Raw genomic sequence first — 21540 nt, 5'->3', positions numbered from 1 at the left:
AAAAACATTTAAATATGTATAAAAATGTAGGTGCTTTACCCCTAATGGTTTCATATTAAATATGACCACTTTATATGAGACATATTTAAATATTGTGGTATGTTTCACATTCTTTTTTCTGAGGTAATAGAGTAAGGATAACTACTTACAGGCATAATTAGTTTTTTGTTTGTTTGTTTGTTTGTTTTGTAGAATAGTGAAATTATCTGGCTTGTCAAGGAATAAAGTACCTGGAATGTAGAGATGTGAAACAATATACCAGTGTTGACTATTTCTTGGAAAATTATGTGAAAACATTTGAAATCTTTTGTCATGTGATTAAAAAAAAAAAACTCTATTGATTCATTAATGGCTGAAAAATGTACTGATTTGAAGTTTCCTTTCTGTGCTCATTCTGAGAGAGCTCACCTCCAGTCAGAACTCCAACTACCATTTATTAACTTTGTAAATCTGTTGATTATATTACTCAGTGCACATGAGTTTGATAGAGATAAAAAAATGTAAAAATTATGTCAAAGTAAAGTCTTTTCTAATTGTTTGGGCCAAGGGAGTGAGAAGAAAAGGGAACACACTTATTGGGAATTCTTAATTTAAAAATTCAATGATTTTTAAGGAGCATAAAGATGAGGAACAGACAGAGGGGAGATTATCTTAACTTTGTTACTGTTTTTACATTAAAATTTTAATAAATATTGTCTAAATTAAAACATTTAAAAATTCAAAAGTATTTTGGGGCGCCTGGGTGGTTCAGTCGTTAAGCGTCTGCCTTCAGCTCAGGTCATGATCCCAGGGTCCTGGGATCAAGCCCCACATCAGGCTCCCCACTCAGCAGGAGGCCTGCTTCTCCCTCTCTCACTTCCCCTGCTTGTGTTCCCTCTCTTGCTGTGTCTCTCTCTGTCAAATAAATAAATAAAATCTTTAAAAATAAAAAAAATATAAATTCAAAAGTATTTTAATTAAGAACAACTCTGATTAACAATCTTTAAATAGCTAGCAATTTTCAGGTATATGAATTTCAGAATAGATATAAGATTCCCTAGGCATAAAATTTCCTATAGTATCTGCATTGCCCATTTTCATTGTCTTCCTAAAAAAATTGTCTGCAGTGGTATAAAGATTCTGCTGTGCCCAGAATTAACTCTATAGAACAATATCAGGTATTGCTTGTACCTTTTGACCCATTCATGGAAATAAAGAAAAGTATTTGTCTTACTGGATTATTTAAACGAGCAACTTTTATAATAAAAATTTTAAGAACTTAGTATTGCCTAGTGGGCAGAACTTCAATTTTTTTCTCCTTTAGTTAAATGTTTAGTTGTAATGATATTTCTCACGGGCATATGACCCTACAATGTACTTTGGTTGCTTAAAAATTATAGACAAACCCAATCCATAACCAGGAGAACTTTTTCCCCTTTCATTGTCAGCAGATGAATCCACTCTGGATGGAAAACATCCTGTAGTTAATTTGCTTTTACTGTGCTCTGGTGGCCTCCCTCCCAGAAGTCTTTCAACCCCAACCCAGCCTTTGTTTTTATTCCAGAGCTAGCATTTTTACTAATTCTGTTTGCACTTGTGCATGACCTTCCAGTATCTAACAAAAGTCCCTTTTCAAAAATAAGAATTGATTTTTTGGGGGTAGAGATTCAATCCCAAAATATGTCCTCCAGTCTTAGCATATGAATAGATTAAAGCTAAAAGGAAATTTAAGTTGCTGAAATTATTCCATTAAAGGTTAAAACGCACAACCCCTTTTTCCTTCCTTTGGTACAGCACTGCTCTTCCTTATGGATCTCCAAATGAAACCATTGTAATGAAAAAAAAATATGGCAAAGCATGAGGCAAAAATATACATCAGTACTTTGCTGTGACCTTGGGGCTCTCGAAAAAATGTGCTTGCACATCCTTAAATAATTTACAAAATGAGTTTTTTCATTGCTTTGATCATTTTCTGAGCTGGTCTCTCAATTTACTTAGGCAATGGCCTCATTTTCATGAGAGAACACCTCTTCAGGAAGCAACAAGATTGTGAAATCAAACTTTGATCTGCATCCTTTGATTATGGGACAAATATAAACGTAATTCACTTACTAGAAACCATGTAATTTTAGGAGTCTTCAGCTGGGAAGTAGAGCCAAGGCATGGACTACAGAAGTTGATATTTATACTTTGAGGTCTCACTCAAATACTGGCTGCTTATTTCCCCAGCAATGATGTTTGATGGTTGGTTTTGAATGCTTTAAAAAGCGATTTAGTTTCCTTTTTTTCTTTTCTTTTCTTTTTTTTTTTTTCTACTTCTGAGGAAGCAGTTTTTCACTGTTTAGAATTTAAAGACAATTGGTGGAATCCAGAAATTCAGCAAATGCCAAATAGAAAGGGAAATCTGAACTTTAATTTTTAGAACAAGTTGGACCAGATCTTGATTTTTTTTTTCCTTTCTGCTTTCTATACTGAAATTCCTGCACATTTACATTGTTTCTAGTATGACTTTTCAAACTGTCTACATTTGCTATGTGATAGGGAGATCCAATGTGAATTCTGCATTTAACTAATTAATATGAGTTGTTCAGAGGCATGAAAGTGTTCATCTAAGTTCATTAAACATGTAACATTGACCAACTACTAAATTGCTAACCTTCATCATTAATTGATAGAATCTGGATTTTAACCTTGTTAACTGTTTTAGTTGAAAGGATTTCTCAATAGAACTGGGTGATAAGGCTGTAACAGGGTGGGAATATATTTCTATTGTTCTCAGAGGAAGTTAAAATGCAAGAGGTCTAAATGTACAAATAACTTAAAACTCTTAGTAAAACTCTGGGTAAAAGAAATAAATGTACTTATTTTTTTTCAATTTTCATTTCCATGTTAGTTTTAGGGTAAAAATTCAATTTTAATATCATAATGTTTGTTTCTATTCAGAACTTGTGGTAGAAATGAATATGCTTGGACCCTGAGGTTGAATATATATTAAGATAATCTGTTTGAGTTTTACTCTGAATTTTTCAATTGCATTTCTCACCAACTTACAGCTTAGTAACTTTTATTTTTTATTTAAGTAGATTACAGGATAAAGTTCTGGAGCACATTTGCTAGTAGCCTAGGTCTTTCATGATACTGATATATGCTTATAGCTCTCATTTTAGCAATTAATCATACACTGCTTAACTGTTCACTGTAAAACTCTCTGGTTTCCACAAGCCTGGAAAATAAGATTATAACATTGCCATAATATCCAGTGTCTGGGACTTGATTACTTTCTTTAAAACTTGACTAAAATTAATAATAATTTTCATTAGTAGAAACATAGGCCAAAATTGTTCATGATAAATGTGATTAGAAAATCATTGAAGTCTTTCTTTTTTCTCTTGTCTTGAATCTTTAAAACTCATGAGTCTTTTAAAAACATTTATAATTTATATATTTCTTAAATTCTTCATATCTTGGAAAGGGGACCATATAAATTTCTAATATAAATTTTAAAAGGAAAAATAAATGAAAATTGTCATTATTGGTGATTTTATTTGAGTATTCTTGACTCTAGAGAAATTTAGGTTATTGAGCAACAGAATCACAAAGAGCCCATTGAACCACTTTTATAGGGTGGAAGGAGGATGTGATAAAGTAGAAAGAAGTAACTTGTCTAAAGCTTTTTGTTTCTGGTCTTGAGGGATGGTAAGTGAAAAAGAAGGAGAGAGTGAGACAACCAGTGTTTTTTGTCTCTCTACCCCTTAAGTACCCCTCTTCCAGTAAGAGTTAATGCTTTAGAACAGCAGTGTTCAAATTGGTTAAGTATATGAAATGTTCAAATTGGTTAAGTATATGAAAGGCTAGAGGTTAAGTACATGAAAACTATTCTAAAATATGCAAGCATAGGTAGATTAAAGGAACCATTTCTTAGATCCTCAAATATCATCTGCTCTTTTCTAAAAATGATGTGCCTGAGAACATAGTTGTGGTGGAGCTGTCATTCTGGTTAACTCCCCCTTCACAATTGACCTTCTCTGTTATTCCATTGCTATAAGATACCATACAGGCCACTCCCCACACCATCCTCACTCAAATCTTGACATCATTTTAGAGTTGGGGGAGGAAGATTTCCAACTCAGCATACTATAAAAAGCCTAAACATTAAGCAAATGTGAGGGTTGAATAAAAAAAGATTTTTGACATGCAAACTAAAAAAAAAAAAAAAAAAAAAATCATGCACCTTTTCTCAGAGAGTTACTGGAGCATGTGCTCCAGCAAAAAGAGGGAGTAGACCAAGAGACAGGTGATTCTCAACATAGGAGAAATGAAAAGGCAATCCTGGAAGTGATACTAAAAGAATATTTCCAGTTCAATAGCTATAATAGATTGGACAGCAATCAATCCAAGTTCCAGTGAAAGGGAATAAGGCCAGGGAGGAATGTTTTCAAGCAAGGAGAACAATTGATAGATTTCTTGCTGTGTTCAAATGTACTGAGAAATGATTTCCAATTCTTTTTTTTTTTTTTTAAGATTTTATTTATTTATTCATGAGAGATAGAGAGAGAGGCAGAGGGAGAAGCAGGCTCCCCGCGGAGCAGGGAGCCCGATGCGGGACTCGATCCCAGGACCCTGGGATCATGACCTGAGCTGAAGGCAGACGCTTAACCGACTAAGCCACCCAGGCGTCCCTGATTTCCAATTCTGATGAAAACTTCCAAGATGATCAATACATAGAAAATTAAGTGACTGAAAGAAAGGTGACAAATAGTCATTGCAATTATGCAGGAAATAAATAATCATAGCATAACATATTTTTAGTTATAAAAATATTTACTTTGCTTAGGGACACCTGGGTGGCTCAGTTGGTTAAGTGTCTGCCTTCGGCTTAGGTCATGATCTTGGCGTCCTGGGATCGAGCCCCACGTTGGGCTCCCTGCTCAGCAGAGAGTCTGCCCTCCCTCTGGGTCTCCCCAGGCTTGTGTTCTCTCTCTCTCAAATAAATAAATAAAATCTTAAAAAAAAAATTTTACTTGCTTATAATAATGTAAACAGGGGGATAATGATTTAACCAAAAATTGTGGTAAAACTTTTTTTGAGGGGGAGGATGAGGGAAGGAGGAATATGTATGTGTGTGTGAATGTGTGGGCACATTAAAGAGTTAATTCATTATCTTAATGTTAAGGCTTAAATTAAAAAAGAAAATCCAGAAATTGTGCTATACACTGGTAATATAACAAAAAAAGACTTTGAAATTGGATGGAGAGTAGTGATTGTGGTAGGCAGAACCTCCCAAAGATGCTCCTGTCCTGATCCCCAGAAAACATGACTATGTTAAGTAGCATGGCAAAAGGGACTTTGCAGATGTGATTTAATTAAGTATTTTGAGATTGGGAGATTATCCTGGATTATTTAAGTGAATCCAATCACATGAACGTTTGAGGTCAGAGAGGAGAGAGAGAGAGATGTGACCACAGGAGTGGTCATGACCCTAGGAACATGGGTGGCCTCTAAGAGTCAGGAACAACCCTCATCAAAGAAACAGGGACCTCAGTTCTACAAACTGAAGGACTAAATGTTGCCAACTACCTGAAAAAAAAGGAAACCGATTCTCCCCTAGAGCCTCCAGAAAGGAAGTGCCCTGTGGACGTTAAGATGATAGCATAGCAAGGCCTGTGCCAGACTCTGACCTACAGAACTGTAATATAATAAATATCTGTTGTTCGAAGCCACTGAATTTGTGGTATGTCTTACAGAAGCCAATAGAAAACTAATACAGTGAGCAAGAGATTTTTTTTTCAGCTTTGTAGAACATTTTACTTTTTAAGTGAATAAATCTGTTTTAAATATGTAACATTTTTAAAGCTTTAGTAAAATAAGAGTTGATATTTTCTTAATGTAATTAAAAACATATAACTAAGCCACAGTCAGCCTCCTTCTGGCTCTGTTTCCATTAGGCATGTTATATATGAATTCTGGTGGCTTATGCAGTTCCTGAAATTGGAGAAGGGCCCCCGGTTTTCAGTCCCTTTTGGATGTTCCCAGTGGTCTAAGCCCATGTCTATGTAGTTGCGATGGTTTCAAACAGTGGCTGTTAAGTTGTTGGCACCAGTCAGAGCTGGGGGTATGTGCCTTTGCTTTTATCTGGGCTGGCTTGTGATGGTTTTTACCAGTCAATAGTAGAAGTGACATGAGGTGACGTGTGGGCTTAGATTATAAAAGACCATGCTGCTTTTGCCTTATTCACTCCTGGAGTCCTGAACCATCAGGTACAATGTCTGGTTACACTGACATCACATGCTGGGAGGTCACGCGTGGTGCTGTACTCAATACACCTAGCTATACTTGTTCTTCAGCCATCCTTGTCCAGGCATGTGTGCATGAGTCTTCATGCACATGAAGCCATCCTGGGACCCTCCAGGCCAGCCCATCTGCCAACTGAATACCAGAGTCATTTTTGTCAAACCCACATGGAACAGAAGAATCACCCAGCTGATCCCTACTCACATTCCAGACCCACAGAAGCGTGCAATATAGTAAAATGATTTTTGTCTTAAGTCAACAACAATTTAAAGTTTGGGGATAGTTTATTATGTAATAGTAGATGACTGTAAAATATTTTATTAGAAGGCAACTTCTAATGGTAGCTTCCACACCCTCAACATTATATTTGGTCTTGCAGATCCTGGTTGAAACTCCAAAACCCATGGCGCTTGGTTCCTAACTGAGGGCCAAGGACCCTGCCCACAACCAAGTCCTATAGAAGCCCCCAAGCCTTAATTTATGGAATCAAATAGTCTTTCCAAGAAGGGTCACCTTCTTCTATTACTCTCCAAGCAAAACTCATTTCCCTGAATGCATCTCACAAAACACAGTTAGCCTTATTTCTAGTCAGGGAAACCCAGAACTCAAGGACTTTAAGACCAACTATCTTGCTTAAAAAAGAAACAGGGAAAATTTCTCATGTTTCCATGGCAAGAGAAACACCATCACCAATAATCAACCAGCTCTCCACCTTCATAAGATAAGATGTCTAGGGTTAGAATTAGGGTTAGGTGGTGGGGAGAGGATGTTTAAATTTTACCAATTAAAAAAAAAAGTTATTGGTTACTTATTGCACTGTAGCCAGAGAATGTTTTACATTGTGTAATTTTTAGAATCTATTGAGATGTTCTTAATGTCTTAAGATATGATCAATTCTTTAACTCTTCCAAATGTTTACATTAAATAAATATATATTGAATATATTTTTAAAAATATGTTAATTATATTATTGAATTCTTCCTCAGGGTGAGGCATTGCCCTAGAAACTTGAGATAAATTAACTCTTCATCCATTTACTTTTTTTTTTTTAAGGTTTTTATTCATTTACTTGACAGAGAGAGAGAGCAAGAAGGGGGAGCTGCAGGCAGAGGGAGAGGGAGAAGCAGGCTCCCTGCAGAGCAGGGAACCCTATGTGGGGCTTGATCCCAGTACTCTGGGACTATGACCCAAGCCAAAGGCAGACACTTAACCAACTGAGCCACCCAGGCGCCCCCATCCATTTACTTTTAATCTGTATGTATCTTTATATTTAAAGTGGGTATCTTGTAGACAACATATAGTTAGGTTTTGTTTTTGATCTACTCTGACAACGTTTTTTATTTATTTTTATTTTTTTAATATTTATTTATTTATTTGACAGAGAGAGAGAGAAACAGTGAGAGAGAGAACACAAGCAGGGGGAGTGGGAGAGGGAGAAGCAGGCTTCCCGCTGAGCAGGGAGCCCGATGCGGGGCTCAATCCCAGGACCCTGGGATCATGACCTGAACTGAAGGCAGACGCTTAACCATCTGAGCCACCCAGGCGCCCCAACAATCTGTTTTTTAATTGGTGTATTTAGACCATTGACATTCAAAGTGATTTTTGATATAGTTGGATTAATATCTACCATATTATTGTTTTCTATTTGTTATCCCTTTCTTATACCTACTTTTGTCCTCCATTCTTTTTTTTTTTTTTTCCATTGAGGCATATTATTTGCACGTATGTATTACATCCCTAGAAAAAGAATCCCAGGATTTTCCCTCCTGTGTGTTTTCGTCTTGCTTCTTCGTGGTCCATGATGCCAGCTGAGGTTGTCAGTACAGTGAAAACAAACTGGCAGGATGGGGGCAGGTTATTCTGCCATTTTTCTAGATCTTTCAGTTGTACATCAAATCTGGGGCTGATGACTCCACACTTGTTTAACCTGCTTGTGAGGTTCACAACAATTTTCCCTGCTCTGTGATCATCAATGATTTCAAATTCACCAATGTAACCATGCTTCATCATCACAGTGAGAAACCAGACGATGACTTTGGAGCATGGCCTAATAAGAACCTGGTGTTTGCCTCTCTTTTCAGCATCGTTAATGCTCTTGAGAGCATCTGCCAGGACACTCATGCACACCATTATGGCTGCACGGAAAGATGGTGGGAAGAGTGTCTTCCATTCTTTTTTCTGTCTTCTGTGGTTATGTTGAGCATTTTCCATAATTCCATTTTCTCTTCATTCTTAGCACATCAGTTGTGCTTTTACTTTTATTTTTATTATTTTTACTTTTTTTTAGTGGTTGCCCTAGAGTTTGCCATGTACTCTTACAACTAACCCAAGTTCGCCTTTAAATAACCCTGAATTGCTTATTGCTTCCTGGGCAGTGTGAGTGCCTTATGCAACAAAATAATCCTAATCCTCCCTCTTATCCCTTGAATCATCGCTGTCGTGCATTTCAGTTATACGTAAGCACATACAGGCACGTTTGTATGGACACAAGGTATAGACATGAGCACACATAGTCGAAAACACTGTTGCTGTTCTTTTGAACAAACTTTTATCTGTTAGGTCAATTAGGGAAAATTTTTATTTTACCCTCACTTATTCCCTCTTTGATGTTCTTCCTTTCTTTAATAGATCTGAGTTTCTGACCTACATCATTTTTCTTCTCTCTACAGAACTTCTTTTAACATTTCTTGCAAGGCTGATCTGCTGGCAACAAATTCCCTCAGTTTTTGTTTGTCTGAGAAAGTCTTTATTTGTTCTTTACTTTTGAAGGATAATTTCTCAAGGTACAGAATTCTAGTTTGGTGGGTTTTTTTTCTTTCAACACTTTAAATATTTCATTTCACTCTCTTCTTGCTTGCATGATTTCTGAGGGCAAGATGGATGTGGTTTTTATCTTTGTTCCTCTGTAGGTAATGTGTTTTTTCCTCTAATTTCTTTCAGGCTTTTTTTTTTTTTTTTTTTTTTTTTTTAATTTGTGATTTTCTGTCATCTGAAAACGATATATGAAATGTAGTTTTTTGGGCGTTTATCCTGCTTGGTGTTCTCTCAGCTTCCCCACCTAAATGAAGTAAGAATGCTTTGAACTTGGTGCCATTATTGCTCCCATAGTAAACTTGATCAGCAAGGCCAGGACAATGAGAGATTAAATCACAAAGCTAGCATGACGCTGGGCAAGCGTTTGCACTCAAGCAGTATTATTTATATTCTAAAGGCCCTATAGTTTATGCAGATTATTTCAAGCCACCTCACATTATTTTGAAAAAGTCATAGCATGCCTTATTATCAAGTGAAAATAAAATGCTGACTTAGCCCCAGTTAACTCGTGAATAATAAATGTATTTCTAGAACATTTCTTCTCTCTCTGCTACTTCTAGTTACTCCATCTTTGCTTACTTTGTAGCACTATTTGAAAGTCACTCTGACTTTTAATGTTCTCATATATTCTTTTATAGTGGTGCCTTCTTTATATTTTTTTCTCAGGTCCTTTTTATTCTAAATGTTTGAGAGTAAAAAATCACTAGGGTACTTTAATTACAATTATTTGAATGAGCTGGTTTGATTTGCCTTTTTAATCTGTGTTCTCTCTGTATCCTGGCCCAGCTTCTGGAAGGTGCAAGGAACGGAGTGACTCACCACAGCATCTGCTATGTCATCAGGAAAGAGGGTCCCTGCGGGACAGAAGCTAGACTGAGATTTGAAGTTTCTGGATTCTGACCTCTGCCGGCTCACTGGCTATCTCTACCTGGGGCTACATTTTGACTGTGGTTTATAGGGAATCACCTAATTTCATGTTATTTGTAGCTTTTCCTTTCAAAAAACGGCAATAATTATCCTTTATCCCTCCACCTCCCCAGCAGGAAATGGCAAAGCTTCATTATTATTAAAAACAAAGTGAAATTGTCAATCTGTCCAGAGGTGTTTGCCATATATATACAGAAAACAGTTCTCATGATTTCCTTGGCCTTTGTGGCTGTGCCTGTAGGACAAGTAAGTACTTTCTCAATGAAGGGGGCGTTTTGAAATTCCTTCCAAAGAAGTCTGGCATTCATTCTAAATTGACCTGGAGGCTGAGGAGCCCTGGAGTTGTTCCAGTTGCTTCAAACTCTGCCAGGTAAATATTTCCATGAACTAACAAGCTGTGGTAGACTGGTTATTCATGGACTTGGCTGTTACTGATGCATTGTTCTTGAGTTACTTTTGTGTTATATTTTTAGAATCCCTATAATTTTATAGGTCCTGATGCTTAATCTGAGTCAATATGTGTCCTTTTAGATGTAGAATACTAGAGCAGAGTGGAACAATCTACCTTTTAAGAAAGGACTTTACTGTAAATTTAATAAGATGTTTAGAGGAAGGTGTTCTGAGAGTGGCTAGGGACAATATCATGTGGGTCCCACGCTCTTTCTTTCCTTCTGCTCCAACCTCTAGTATGTTTAGTTTTTATCCTTAGGTTTGATGCTTCCTGGTCACCAAATGGTTGCCATACTGACAGCAAGTCTTCACAAGGCATTGTATGAGTGCAGAAGTAGGGGGTCCATCAAGATGGCAAGAGAAAGCTCTTCTCATATACCTGTCTCTTTTTATGCAGGAACAAAAATCTGTCCCCAGAGTCCCTCTATCTCACATCTATTTGGGCAGAAGAGGGTCTCCTACCCTCTCTGAGCAGCAAGGGAGGCTGCAAAAAGGAGTATTTTGCTTTTTCAGTATCTACATTGGGAGGTGGGCAAGGAGAAGGGATGAGGAGTGACCAACCAAAGTGTTTGTCACCACTAACAAGTTCTTTTTCTTTCTCTCCCTTCTGTTCTGCTCACAGAAGTCATTGCCTGCCAACAGCATACCACAATCTTGGGAATGAACTCTGACAAACTTACCATCAGGACAGCTGATGCATCCCATCGAGGATGGAAGAATGGAGGTCCAAACTTTGTTACACTATTCTTAAAAGGTAATCAGCTTCTGTGCATGAGTGGATGGAATGGGTCTATTTACATTGCTTTCAAGTTTACCCAGTAAAGCACCGTGACTTGTGCAAGCTGAGGAATCAAGGGGAAAGCTGCGTGAGTGTTGGTCTGTTTCTTACAACTGCCTTGTGAAGGCAGCATGCAGTCATTAATACTGCTGATTTTATAAATACTGGATGAACAGTTAAAGGGGAAGCAGTTCTAATTCTAGGAACTGGGTGTGAACAATTTTATTTCTAGGCTCTGAATGACCAAAGGTGCCTGGACTGTAAGTTTTCTGTTCACAACATGGTTGGCCTAGGTCCATTAATAGTTGGAATCCTCTGAAATAGATGGATCTCTCCTTTTAAATTATTTTTTTAATTTCCTAGAATTTATATTAAAATTTGTCTTTTTTTGGGCTCTAAATAGTTGGAGAATGGCATGGGATGACCTTGTAGTAAGGCAATGTGTAATACAACCAACTCTATGTACTATTTCTAGAAGAGTTTCCCATTGGCAGGAATATAGAAAACATCTACTGGCATCATTTTCACGGACATGTATCTTTGTTTTTATTGTATTCAGTAAGATGTGCAATTCAGCAGTTTACCTTGGAAGAGAAGTGAGATGAAGTTTGACTGTCTTTACAGTCAGACTTTATCACCAAGATGACAGGACCCCAAACCTTGAGTGTGGTCAGGTTGTTGTAATGATGTGTGAAGGTTACCAGCACATTGTTCTGAGCATGATCTCCTTGATCTGAAAACACAGGGAACAACTTGATATCGATAAAACCCAAAGAACTTTGGAAAACTTTGGTGTTTCTTGATTGATACTGTCTACTTGGGATGGATTTCACTGAGAAGCCCTGATACTGTTGAAAGAAATAAAAGGTTTACTTTTTCTTGCAAAGAGTTTGGGGGCAGTCATTTCGGGGTACAGGGTGCTGCTCCAGGGTCAGGCTCATGTTGACTTTCTGCTCTGCTGTCCTTCAAGCAGAACTGCTGAGCACCTAAGAATGAGGTCAGCATTCCAGGAACACAAAGAAAGACAAGGAAGGAGGGATAAATGACTCTATTGGGACTTGGGACATTCCCAGAAATCTTAGGAAATGTGCATCTTGTTGCCGTGAACCGTGTCCCACAGCCACTGTTAGTTGCAAGGGAGTCTGGTGAGTAGAGTTTCTTAGCCAAACACACTGATGTTGCTGGAAAAGTGGACATTCTCTTAAGGAGGATGAAATAAGGAAGTGATCATTTTCTAAGCAACTAGCAACCTGCGCCACACCCGTCATCATTGGCAAACCATGGCGTCTGTGATTCTACCTGTCAGACATTGCTTTCAATGTCTCTTGCCATCGTGAGTGCAGGTGAACGTGATCAGCTATCAAAAAAGAATTCACCATTTTCTTTTCTTTTGCAAGTAAGCAGTAGTAGCCTTCTCATTCGTGTTTGCTCTGTTTTCTAATTTATGTGCACAATTTTACATATATTTCTGTTTCTTGATGAGGAAGTGAAGGTTCATTGGGGTGATGAAATGAGTTCTGCAAAGGCCAAATTCATTCGATTGTTAGAGGGGTCTAGGACTCATCTCAGGACTGCTGTGCTCCCTGCACAGTCCCAGCACTCTAGCTTCCCCTTTGGAACCAGCCCCTCCAATGCTGACTAGACCTGGAGGTGCTTTGAGCCTCAGGCTGAGGAGTAGCTTCTGAGTCATCAGTGGCGCATTTTCTGCTGTGCCCAACCCAACCATCTATCTGGGTCTGTAGGAACACTCTTTTTTTTTAAGATTTTATTTATTTATATGACAGAGAGAGACACAGTGAGAGAGGGAACACAAGCAGGGGGAGTGGGAGAGGGAGAAGCAGGCTTCCCGCGGAGCAGGGAGCCCGATGTGGGGCTTGATTCCAGGACCCTGGGACCATGACCTGAGCCGAAGGCAAACGCTTATGACTGAGCCACCCAGGCGCCCCTGTAGGAACACTTTTATGGTGTCAGAGACAGCAGCTCAGCAATGTACTTAACAGAGCCAGAGAAATGCTGTAGCCCAGGCTGACCACATTGCAAATCCCAGGCGCCCAAAGTGTAACATGCATTCCATGCTGATGGACCCAGTACCGAGTCAGACTTTTCCAACCATAATACAAATTGGACCATTTTTTCCCTCCTTTTTCCCTCCTTATTCTTTCCTTCCACCCTCTCCCGACCCTATTTAAGTTTTGTCTTAGAAATCTTATTTGAATTTTCAAGTTAGCAAGACTTAAAGGAGTCACCTTTCCTAACTTCCCACCTGGGGGATCCCTAGAGGACCTTATCTGGGTTCTGCACGTAGACATCCAGAGATGAGGCATTCACAATCCCACACATCAGCCAGTTCTAAATAACGTGTCAGAAAGCTGTTGGCTTGTATTAGGCTGACCTTTCCTATTAGATTTTATAATCTCATACCAGTAGTGAAACTCCAACATCCCCTTTGACAAATGACAGAAAGGGCTATTGCATTACATGGCTAGGGCTTCCCTTTTGTAGAAGCTTTGTTGATTCAGAATTGACTGATAGTTCATGAGTCTCTTTGAGGAAATTGGAGGGAAAGTATATATGAAGAGCAGCAACAATTCTGGGTAATAGCTGAGAAATGTGATGGCTGTGAAGGAGAAAGAAACAGAACAGTGTTATTTGTCATTCTGACTGTCACCTTTGCAAGTAAAATGTTGAGGGGTGCCTGGGTGGCTCAGTCAGTTAAGTGTCCGGCTCTTGGTTTTGGCTCAGGTCATGATCTTGGGGTCCTGAGATCGAGCCATGCATCAGCTTCAGTGTGGAGTCTGCTTGTCCCTCTCCCTCTGTTTCTCTCTCTCTCTCTAATAAATAAAATCTTAAAAAAAAAAAAAAAAGCAAAATGTTAAGGTTATGTCCTTGCAAGAATCCTGGATCTTCTCCATTTTCCACAAGACTATAAAACAGGTTTATCTTCTTCCTCCCTGTGTCCCTCCCTCCATGTCTCTCTTTCTCTCTCTCTCCCTCTTCTCCTCCCTTTCTTTCCTTCTTTCTAAGGCTTATAACTATGAGTATTTTATGGAGAGGTTAATCCATCTGATTTGGCATGACAAGAGAAGGCATCATGTATGAGGTGAGGCTTGAATTACTCTTGCAGGATGAGTATTTCAGTGTTTGGTCGGATGGGAGTGGAAAGATTGAATAAAGGCAGATGGACAATTGCAATAATTTTCTATTGAGTCTGCTGGAGTGACTCAGTCATGATTATTCAGGCTACTATTTCATAAATATGCAGCCCACAGACAACCATTACTGTTCACACTTCCTTGTCCTTTACTATGGGGAGGGCAAAGCATTTACTAACACACTGATGCAGAGTTAAAGTTGAATACTCAGGGATTCTCAGCATTTTCCCCCAGAGACAGACATTACAGATGACCTTCCCAAGCAAGATGCTCTGAAGGAGATACCTTGCCCATTCTGGTGAAGCTACTGGTATCCTCTTCTCTCTTAAAAACAATACAGAGAAGAGGGGAATTATGAGGGAAAACAAATATAGGTATGATATTTGTTATTTAAGAATTGTCACAAGGGATTTTAACTAACCACGTAGATGATGGTAGTTGAGGATTATCAGAAAGTTGAAGGCCATGATAGAGTTCATCCAAGTCTGTTTATCCAGAGTTGACTACGGTAAGGGAGTTAGCTACTGCTGCATTCCTTCTGCTAGAGACTCACAAGGATTTAAAAGGACAGTGGGTTTTACAGAGAAAAAGGAGGAAGTCTCAAGACAGTCTTTGATTGGCCAATGTCCTATTTGGGAGGGACTTTCACTTAGGGTGGGGTTTTTGGAAGTGATATGGAGGTGGGGGGAATGGGTAGTGGGCAGGGTGCTTCCTGATTGGCTTTCAGATTCATTTGGCCGTCTTTGATTGGTTCAATCCCCAGGCACATAACTGGGTCCTTTTCAGGCTAGGTAGCCTCATAGGGGTTTTCCAGTTTCGACTGAAAGAGTGTCTGGTTCTCTGCTTTGGGTTCCGAGTCTAGTAGAAGCCAGTTCTGCAGAATTGTTGCATTAAACTGGAAGGTCCTTTTTCAGCATATACCAGTGCCCGGTATATAGTAAGGAGTCAGTAATATTTGTAGAATGCATAACAAATATTTTTTAAAACTTTCAAATATAAAAAAAGGATTGTACAGTGAACATCTATATTCACGACCTTGGTTCTATCATTAAAATATTACTATATCTGCTTTATCAAATATCTATCCATGTCTTCACTTGACAAGAGGGATTTTCATATGACACATTTAATTAAGCTAATAAGAAAACAGTTTGTAGTCTTACTGATTTCATGAGGAGAGATCTAGTCCAAGAGAATAATGAGTGATCGTTCCAGAAATGTCTTAACTGCCCTTATATACCACTATTGTTTGCCAAATATGGGTGGGGCTCAGGTCCCATATGAGGCTGTTAATGTTCAAGGACTTTAGTCAGTTAAGGTGTGGATAGGCTAAAGGTTCATTCGTGGATAGTATTATTGAGCCAGGATTTGCCTTCAACTTTATAAAAATATATTAAACTGGTAGGGAGAAATGCCAGTTTAAAAAAAAAACAAACTATAGGGCGTCTGGGTGGCTCAGATGGTGAAGCGTCTGCCTTCGGCTCAGGTCATGATCCCAGCGTCCTGTGATCGAGTCCCGCATCGGGCTCCCTGCTCCTTGGGAGCCTGCTTCTCCCTCTGCCTCTCTCTCTCTGTCTCTCATGAATAAATAAATAAAATCTTTAAAAAAAAAAAAAACTGTATTAGGGACTTTAAGCTTAATGGAACTACTACAATCAGTATTTGTCATACGATTTTTTTTAAAGATTCATGGAAGTCAGCTTAATTCATAAATAAAAGTTAATTCTGTAGGTTAAATGAGGCAGGTAAAAGTTGAGTATGCCTGCTACATCAAAGTCTATTAGGAGTCTGGTCATCAAAGTATATTTGTTTTTTCTCTGTTCTGCTCCCCCCCCCCCCTTGAGAGTTAATCTCCTTATGCATTATGACTCTTGAGTGCTAGATATTTTTGTACTATGGGAAGTGCAGTATCTGGCCTCTGACCACGGGGTCAGTGGGTATGAGTTGTGGACAACACTGGGGACCGGTGCATGGCCTTTCAGTAGAGAGGCAGATGCCTTGAGTTTGGGTCTGACCTCTGTCCTTCAGAGTTGGGGCTTTGGTTTCAGAATCATAAAAGGAATTTACTCCACAGTGGTATTTACTTTATAAGGTTGTGATAAAGACTGAATGAGATACTGCATGTAAAATGCCTGACTCATAGTGACAATCAGTAAATCAGTAAATACTAGTTGTCATCTGTTAAAATGTGGCAGAAGTTATTGTACTTAGGAGGAAAGTTATGTGTGTGGTGGTATCATAGAATCCTTGTTTTGAGCTGGAAGTGACCTCAGAAATCCTCTACCCAGCCACCACATGTGTCAATGATTCTGTGGGAGAATGCATTTACAGTTCTAGGCAACAAGAGTGCAAGAAAGTATCTGGCAAATAATTTAGTAGTATGGGGCGCCTGGGTGGCTCAGTTGGTTAAGCGACTGCCTTCGGCTCAGGTCATGATCCTGGAGTCCCTGGATCGAGTCCCGCATCGGGCTCCCTGCTCAGCGGGGAGCCTGCTTCTGCCTCTGACCCTCCCCCCTCTCATGTGCTCTCTCTCTCTCTCATTCTCTCTGTCTCAAATAAATAAATAAAATCTTTAAAAAATAATAATAATTTAGTACTATGAGTTGGATTTGCTTATAATAAGCTGCCTTTCTACTATACTTTACATTTTTTTTCCACCAGAAGACAGCATTGCCCAATTGTGATAGGCCTCAGAGAACTCATTAGCCAAGGAGATCCTAAGTTTTTTGGGGCAGGGAATATGTTTTCTAATTGCTTTGCAACCTTTGCTATGTTAGCTGTGTGTAAACTGTAGGCCCTGAATAAGCTACCTGTTCAAAGAGAATGAAATCCCTAGAGTCCCTGGGACAGTGAAGGGTGAGGGTCCAGAGCATAGGGCAGCAGGAGGGGTGTCTGTGATGATGGAAAGGTTCTGTCTGCACTGTCCAGTGGAAGCCCTGGGCCACGTGTGGCTATTGATGGCACTTAAATTGGGGCTGGGACAATTGAAGAACTGAATTTGTAATTTTATTTGGTTTTAAGTGAGTTCATTTAAATTTTAAATGTGGCTACAGGTGATTGGTGGCTACCGTCACGGGCCGTGAAGAACAGGGAGGGTACGAGGGTAATGGTGGACACTGAGGCATGTGGCCAGGGTTTGCATCCCAAACTTGCCCTTCGCAATCTCCCGACTGCCCGGTTCCATGGGGTCCGCATCCGGAAGGGCTGTTGTAAAGACCGTGAGTCAATATACGGGGTCAATATGTGGGAAGTCTACTGAGTCAATATATGGAATGCGTCGAGACATGGCAATGAATCATTCCAGTGGCTGGAAAAAAATCTGTGTGTGGGCTCTTATCATTATTACTTTTATAAGGAGGCTGTGAGATCTGTTTTAACGGACTAGATCATTAAATAATTGCTCGGCCTGATTTTTGCCCTCTTTGGACTTTCCAGGCCTCTATCATTCTACTAGTTAGTGAGTACAGTCTGTGGTTCCAAGAACTGACGTTCCTGTGAGCTGACAGTGTTAACCTCTATAAGCAACTGGTAGGTCTTTGGTCTAGCTGTGCATTTATCTTTGTGGGATCTGTGGCCCTTCTGTCCTTAGTTTTTGCATCTGATCTATGAGGAAAGTTCTGCCTCATTTCTCAGATGTACACATCTTAGAGCCACATGGGGGATATTAAATAATGTTTAAATAGATGATTGCATTTCAAGTGTTTGGAACACATTTCCTCTGAACTATCATAATCATAACATAGCAACAGTATTTATTGGGTGGTGTTTCCAGGCACCGGACCAAGTGGTTTATAGGCATTAATTCAGTTGATGTTCAGTGCAACCCTGTTACGAGGGAGGGTATTGTCACTGCTCTTTGAAGGGGACAGGATGGAGGGTTCAGGCTCCGGGTCACTTAGCCAGTGAGCCCCAGAGGCAGGCTTTGTTCTCTGGAGCTTGTGTTCTGAAGGTCGTGGAATAGTATGACAATAGACTCGTTAATTCTTAGTGTGTTTGCCCATATGCTGGAAAAAACTCAATAATTGAGAAATCAGTTTTACACTTGGAAAAATCTTTTTTTTTTTTTTTTTTAAGATTTTATTTATTTTTTAGAGAGCGAGCGAGAGAGAAACAGCATGAGAGGGGAGAGGGTCAGAGGGAGAAGCAGGCTCCCCGCCGAGCCGGGAGCCCGATGTGGGACTTGATCCCAGGACCCTGGGATCATGACCTGAGCCAAAGGCAGATGCCCAACCATCTGAGCCACCCAGGCACCCTTGGAAAAATCTTAGAAACAGGAAGCAAGATGGCTGTTGTAAAATGAAGAGAGAAGATTTGGGTCATTTATGCCCCTTTTGATGGGGAGACTTCAGTCGTTTGGAATTTGCTCTGGACAGTTTTTCTTGAACTCTAGGGTTCCTTATGTTCTCACCAAGCAAAGAATCTCTCCTGTGAAAATGTAGTCCTCCTTACCCTGGTTAACAAGTAAAGAATTATCTCGCTACTTGACAACATCCAGTCGATTTTTTCAGCTACAAATCTCTAAATGTAAAAAGGACGGGAATATCTGTGGATGAATATTTTGAGGTAAAACTGGCATATTTTTTAGTTGTCTCCTGCCTAGAAAACTGTCTCCAGGAGATTTGGGGCTTCCTACACACCCCAGGCCAGTCTTCCTTCCTACACTGCTGTCGGGTCATTCTGTTGTCTTAGTCTTTCTGATTCATTCAGTGATTGAGTTCCGAGTACAATGCACTGTTCCCTCTCCAACAACCATTTCTTCACCATTTCTTCATTCTTTCTGAAGGAAGAGCCACATTGGTGAGATTGATTGGCTTCAAACAATAAGTGCTTATCATTGTTTTTTAAAATATACATATAATTGTCAAGCTCTACTCTTGCACCTATAAGCGCCTGCTACAGAGTCTGAAGTCTCTTACGTGAGATCTTTCAGAAAACCACACCTGCACTTTGTCACATAAATTTAAACAACAACACAGCAAAAAGAGGAATTTTCAACCCACCCCCCAACCACCAAATAATCAGCACTTAGAGCCTAGAAGCCCTCCTAATTGGAATCAATACCCCTTTGTTCTTGTATCTCTCTCCCTTTCTCTTCTAGTTGTGTTTTGAATGAGTGGCTCTCTTTTTCCCCACAAAGAAAGTACCTCAGCTTTACTTCTTAGCTCTGGGCCTTTCTGCTTTATTCTTTGACACTATCCTGCTGGATTCAGCGATTCATTTTGTTTTGGTGCAAGACCTAACTCAGCCCAATAAAGACCAAGAGTTATCACTTCCTGGACTTGGAGTAAGTTACCAGGGACTTAAATAAGGAAGCTTGTAGCTTTAGAAACTACTGGACACCGTCTTAAGAGCAAGAAGGAATTTGTTAGGGGTTAAAGTTGTTAAAGAAGAGCAGAATTGAGATAAAGAAAGAAATTGGGTCCTTGATGATGCAGCCTTAGCTGAAGCCTAAATCTGGGCTTTTTAAGTCAAATGGGCCCATAATTCCTCTATTATTTAGGTGAGTTTGAGTTGCATTTTCCTTAACCAGTAATGGGAAGCATCTTAACTGATGCAGAGGGTATAATCTACAGGCTAGGGAGCATAATAGCTCCTGGGCTTGGAAAGGTGAATAAGACACATTTGCCCTCAAAATATAGGAGTTCATAATTTAAGAATCTTCTCTTCCGCATTTAATGTGTTTCTTCTTGCCAGGCAATGGGCAGGATTATTATTATTATTTTTAAAATATTTTATTTATTTATTTGACAGAGAGAAAGAGAGAGGAGAAGCAGGGGAGCGGCAGAGGGAGAGGGAGAAGCATGAAGATATTAATTGCAACCCTATCTACAATAGTAAAACATTGGAGGAACCAAAATATCTCACACAGCAATAAGTCCCTATTATACAAGTGGAAATTATATCTGTGGACATTTGGGGAAATGTTTTGTTATGATTTTAAATAGAAAAGCAGAATATAAAAGCTTCACCTTCCCAAAAGGTATTTGAGAGAAAGAGAGAGAGAGGAGAAGCAGGGGAGCGGCAGAGGGAGAGGGAGAAGCAGACTCCTTGCTGAGCAGGGAGCCCGATGCGGTGCTCAATCCCAGGACCCTGGGATCATGGCCTGAGCCAAAGGCAGACGCTTAACCAACTGAGCTACCCAGGTGCCTGGGCAAGAATATTTTTTATGATGTCATTAAAAATTTTTAATATGTATTTTGAATTGAGATATAGTTCATATGCTATAAAACTCACCCTTTTAAGGTGAACAATTCAGTAGTTTTAGTATATTCACCAGGTTGTGCAACCAGCACTAACTTCAGAACCTTTTCATCCCTTCTCCACACCCCCCCACCCCCGCCAAAAACAACCCATATCCATGAGCAGTCACTCCCCATTCCACCTTCCCTCCCCAACCCCTGGCAACCACTAATCAACTTTCTCTCTGTAGGGATTTGCCTGTTCTGGACACTCCATATTGTGAAATCATACAATATGTTGCGGTTTGTGACTTCCTACTTCTACTTAGCATAGCATTTTCAAGGTTCATCCGTGTATTGCCTCTGTAAGTCCTTCATTCCTTTTTATGGCTGAATAAAATTCCATTGCCTGGATATACAATACTTTTTCTACTGATTCGTCAGTTGATGGACATTTGGGTTATTTCCACTCTTTGTCTATTATGAATACTGCTGCTGTGAACATTCATGTACAGATTTTTGTGTGGATACATGTTTTCATTTCTCTTAGGTTTATGTCTATGAGTGGAACTGTTGGGTCATATGGTAACTTTATTTTAACTTTTAACTTTAACTTTAACTTAAAAGTTTAACTTTTTGAGTAACTACTAGGCTGTTTTCCCTGGTGGTTACACTGAACAAGAAAATAAGACTCCTGTTCTCATGGAGTTTATAGGTTCTAATGTTATAATAGATTGAAGCTTTGAAAAAAACTAGACTAGAGAGAAATCTTACAGCATCTTGTACATGGTAGCCTTTAATACAACAAAACTTCCTCTGAAATCCTTACTTTAAAACAGAAATTTGGTCCGCCTAGCTGCCCCTTCGTAACTAGTGATGTGTGGTGTGTTTTTTCCATTGTGACACTAAAAGCCTTTAAATCGGGTGTTTCTGGTCCATCACAACTAAGAAGTTAGACATTTATAAATCC

General features: G+C 39.3%; 2 protein-coding genes across 7 annotated transcripts in view; one reads left to right on the top strand and one right to left on the bottom strand.

The window, feature by feature from the left end:
• Positions 1–21540, top strand: part of SOCS6 (suppressor of cytokine signaling 6) — a 99530-nt gene that overhangs the window by 44603 nt on the left and 33387 nt on the right. For 5 of the 6 annotated variants that reach the window (XR_010407231.1, XR_010407232.1, XR_010407228.1 and 2 more), the window contains 2 exons: positions 9871–10381; positions 11084–11215. The gene's annotated coding sequence lies outside the window, so the exon portion shown is untranslated. Of the gene's footprint in view, positions 1–9870; positions 10382–11083; positions 11216–12209; positions 12385–21540 lie in introns of all 6 variants that reach the window. The other variant, XR_010407229.1, reaches the window with a different exon arrangement.
• Positions 7952–8431, bottom strand: LOC123852511 (small ribosomal subunit protein uS8-like). Its single transcript, XM_045886565.2, has one exon. It carries the CDS (start codon positions 8398–8400, stop codon positions 8008–8010), a length of 393 nt encoding a protein of 130 aa, XP_045742521.1. The 5' UTR covers positions 8401–8431; the 3' UTR covers positions 7952–8007.

This window comes from Mirounga angustirostris, unplaced genomic scaffold (assembly GCF_029215605.1).
Source record: "Mirounga angustirostris isolate CCGP_5_RB_7025 unplaced genomic scaffold, mMirAng1.0.hap1 SCAF_14, whole genome shotgun sequence".
Lineage (NCBI taxonomy): Eukaryota > Metazoa > Chordata > Mammalia > Carnivora > Phocidae > Mirounga > Mirounga angustirostris.
Note: the sequence above shows the minus strand (reverse complement) of the source record. Positions and strands in the feature narration are given on the sequence as shown.

Coding starts and splice junctions, on each gene's coding strand:
- LOC123852511 (XM_045886565.2), bottom strand. CDS start 8,400: ATGGTGTGCATGAGTGTCCTGGCAGATGCTCTCAAGAGCATTAACGAT.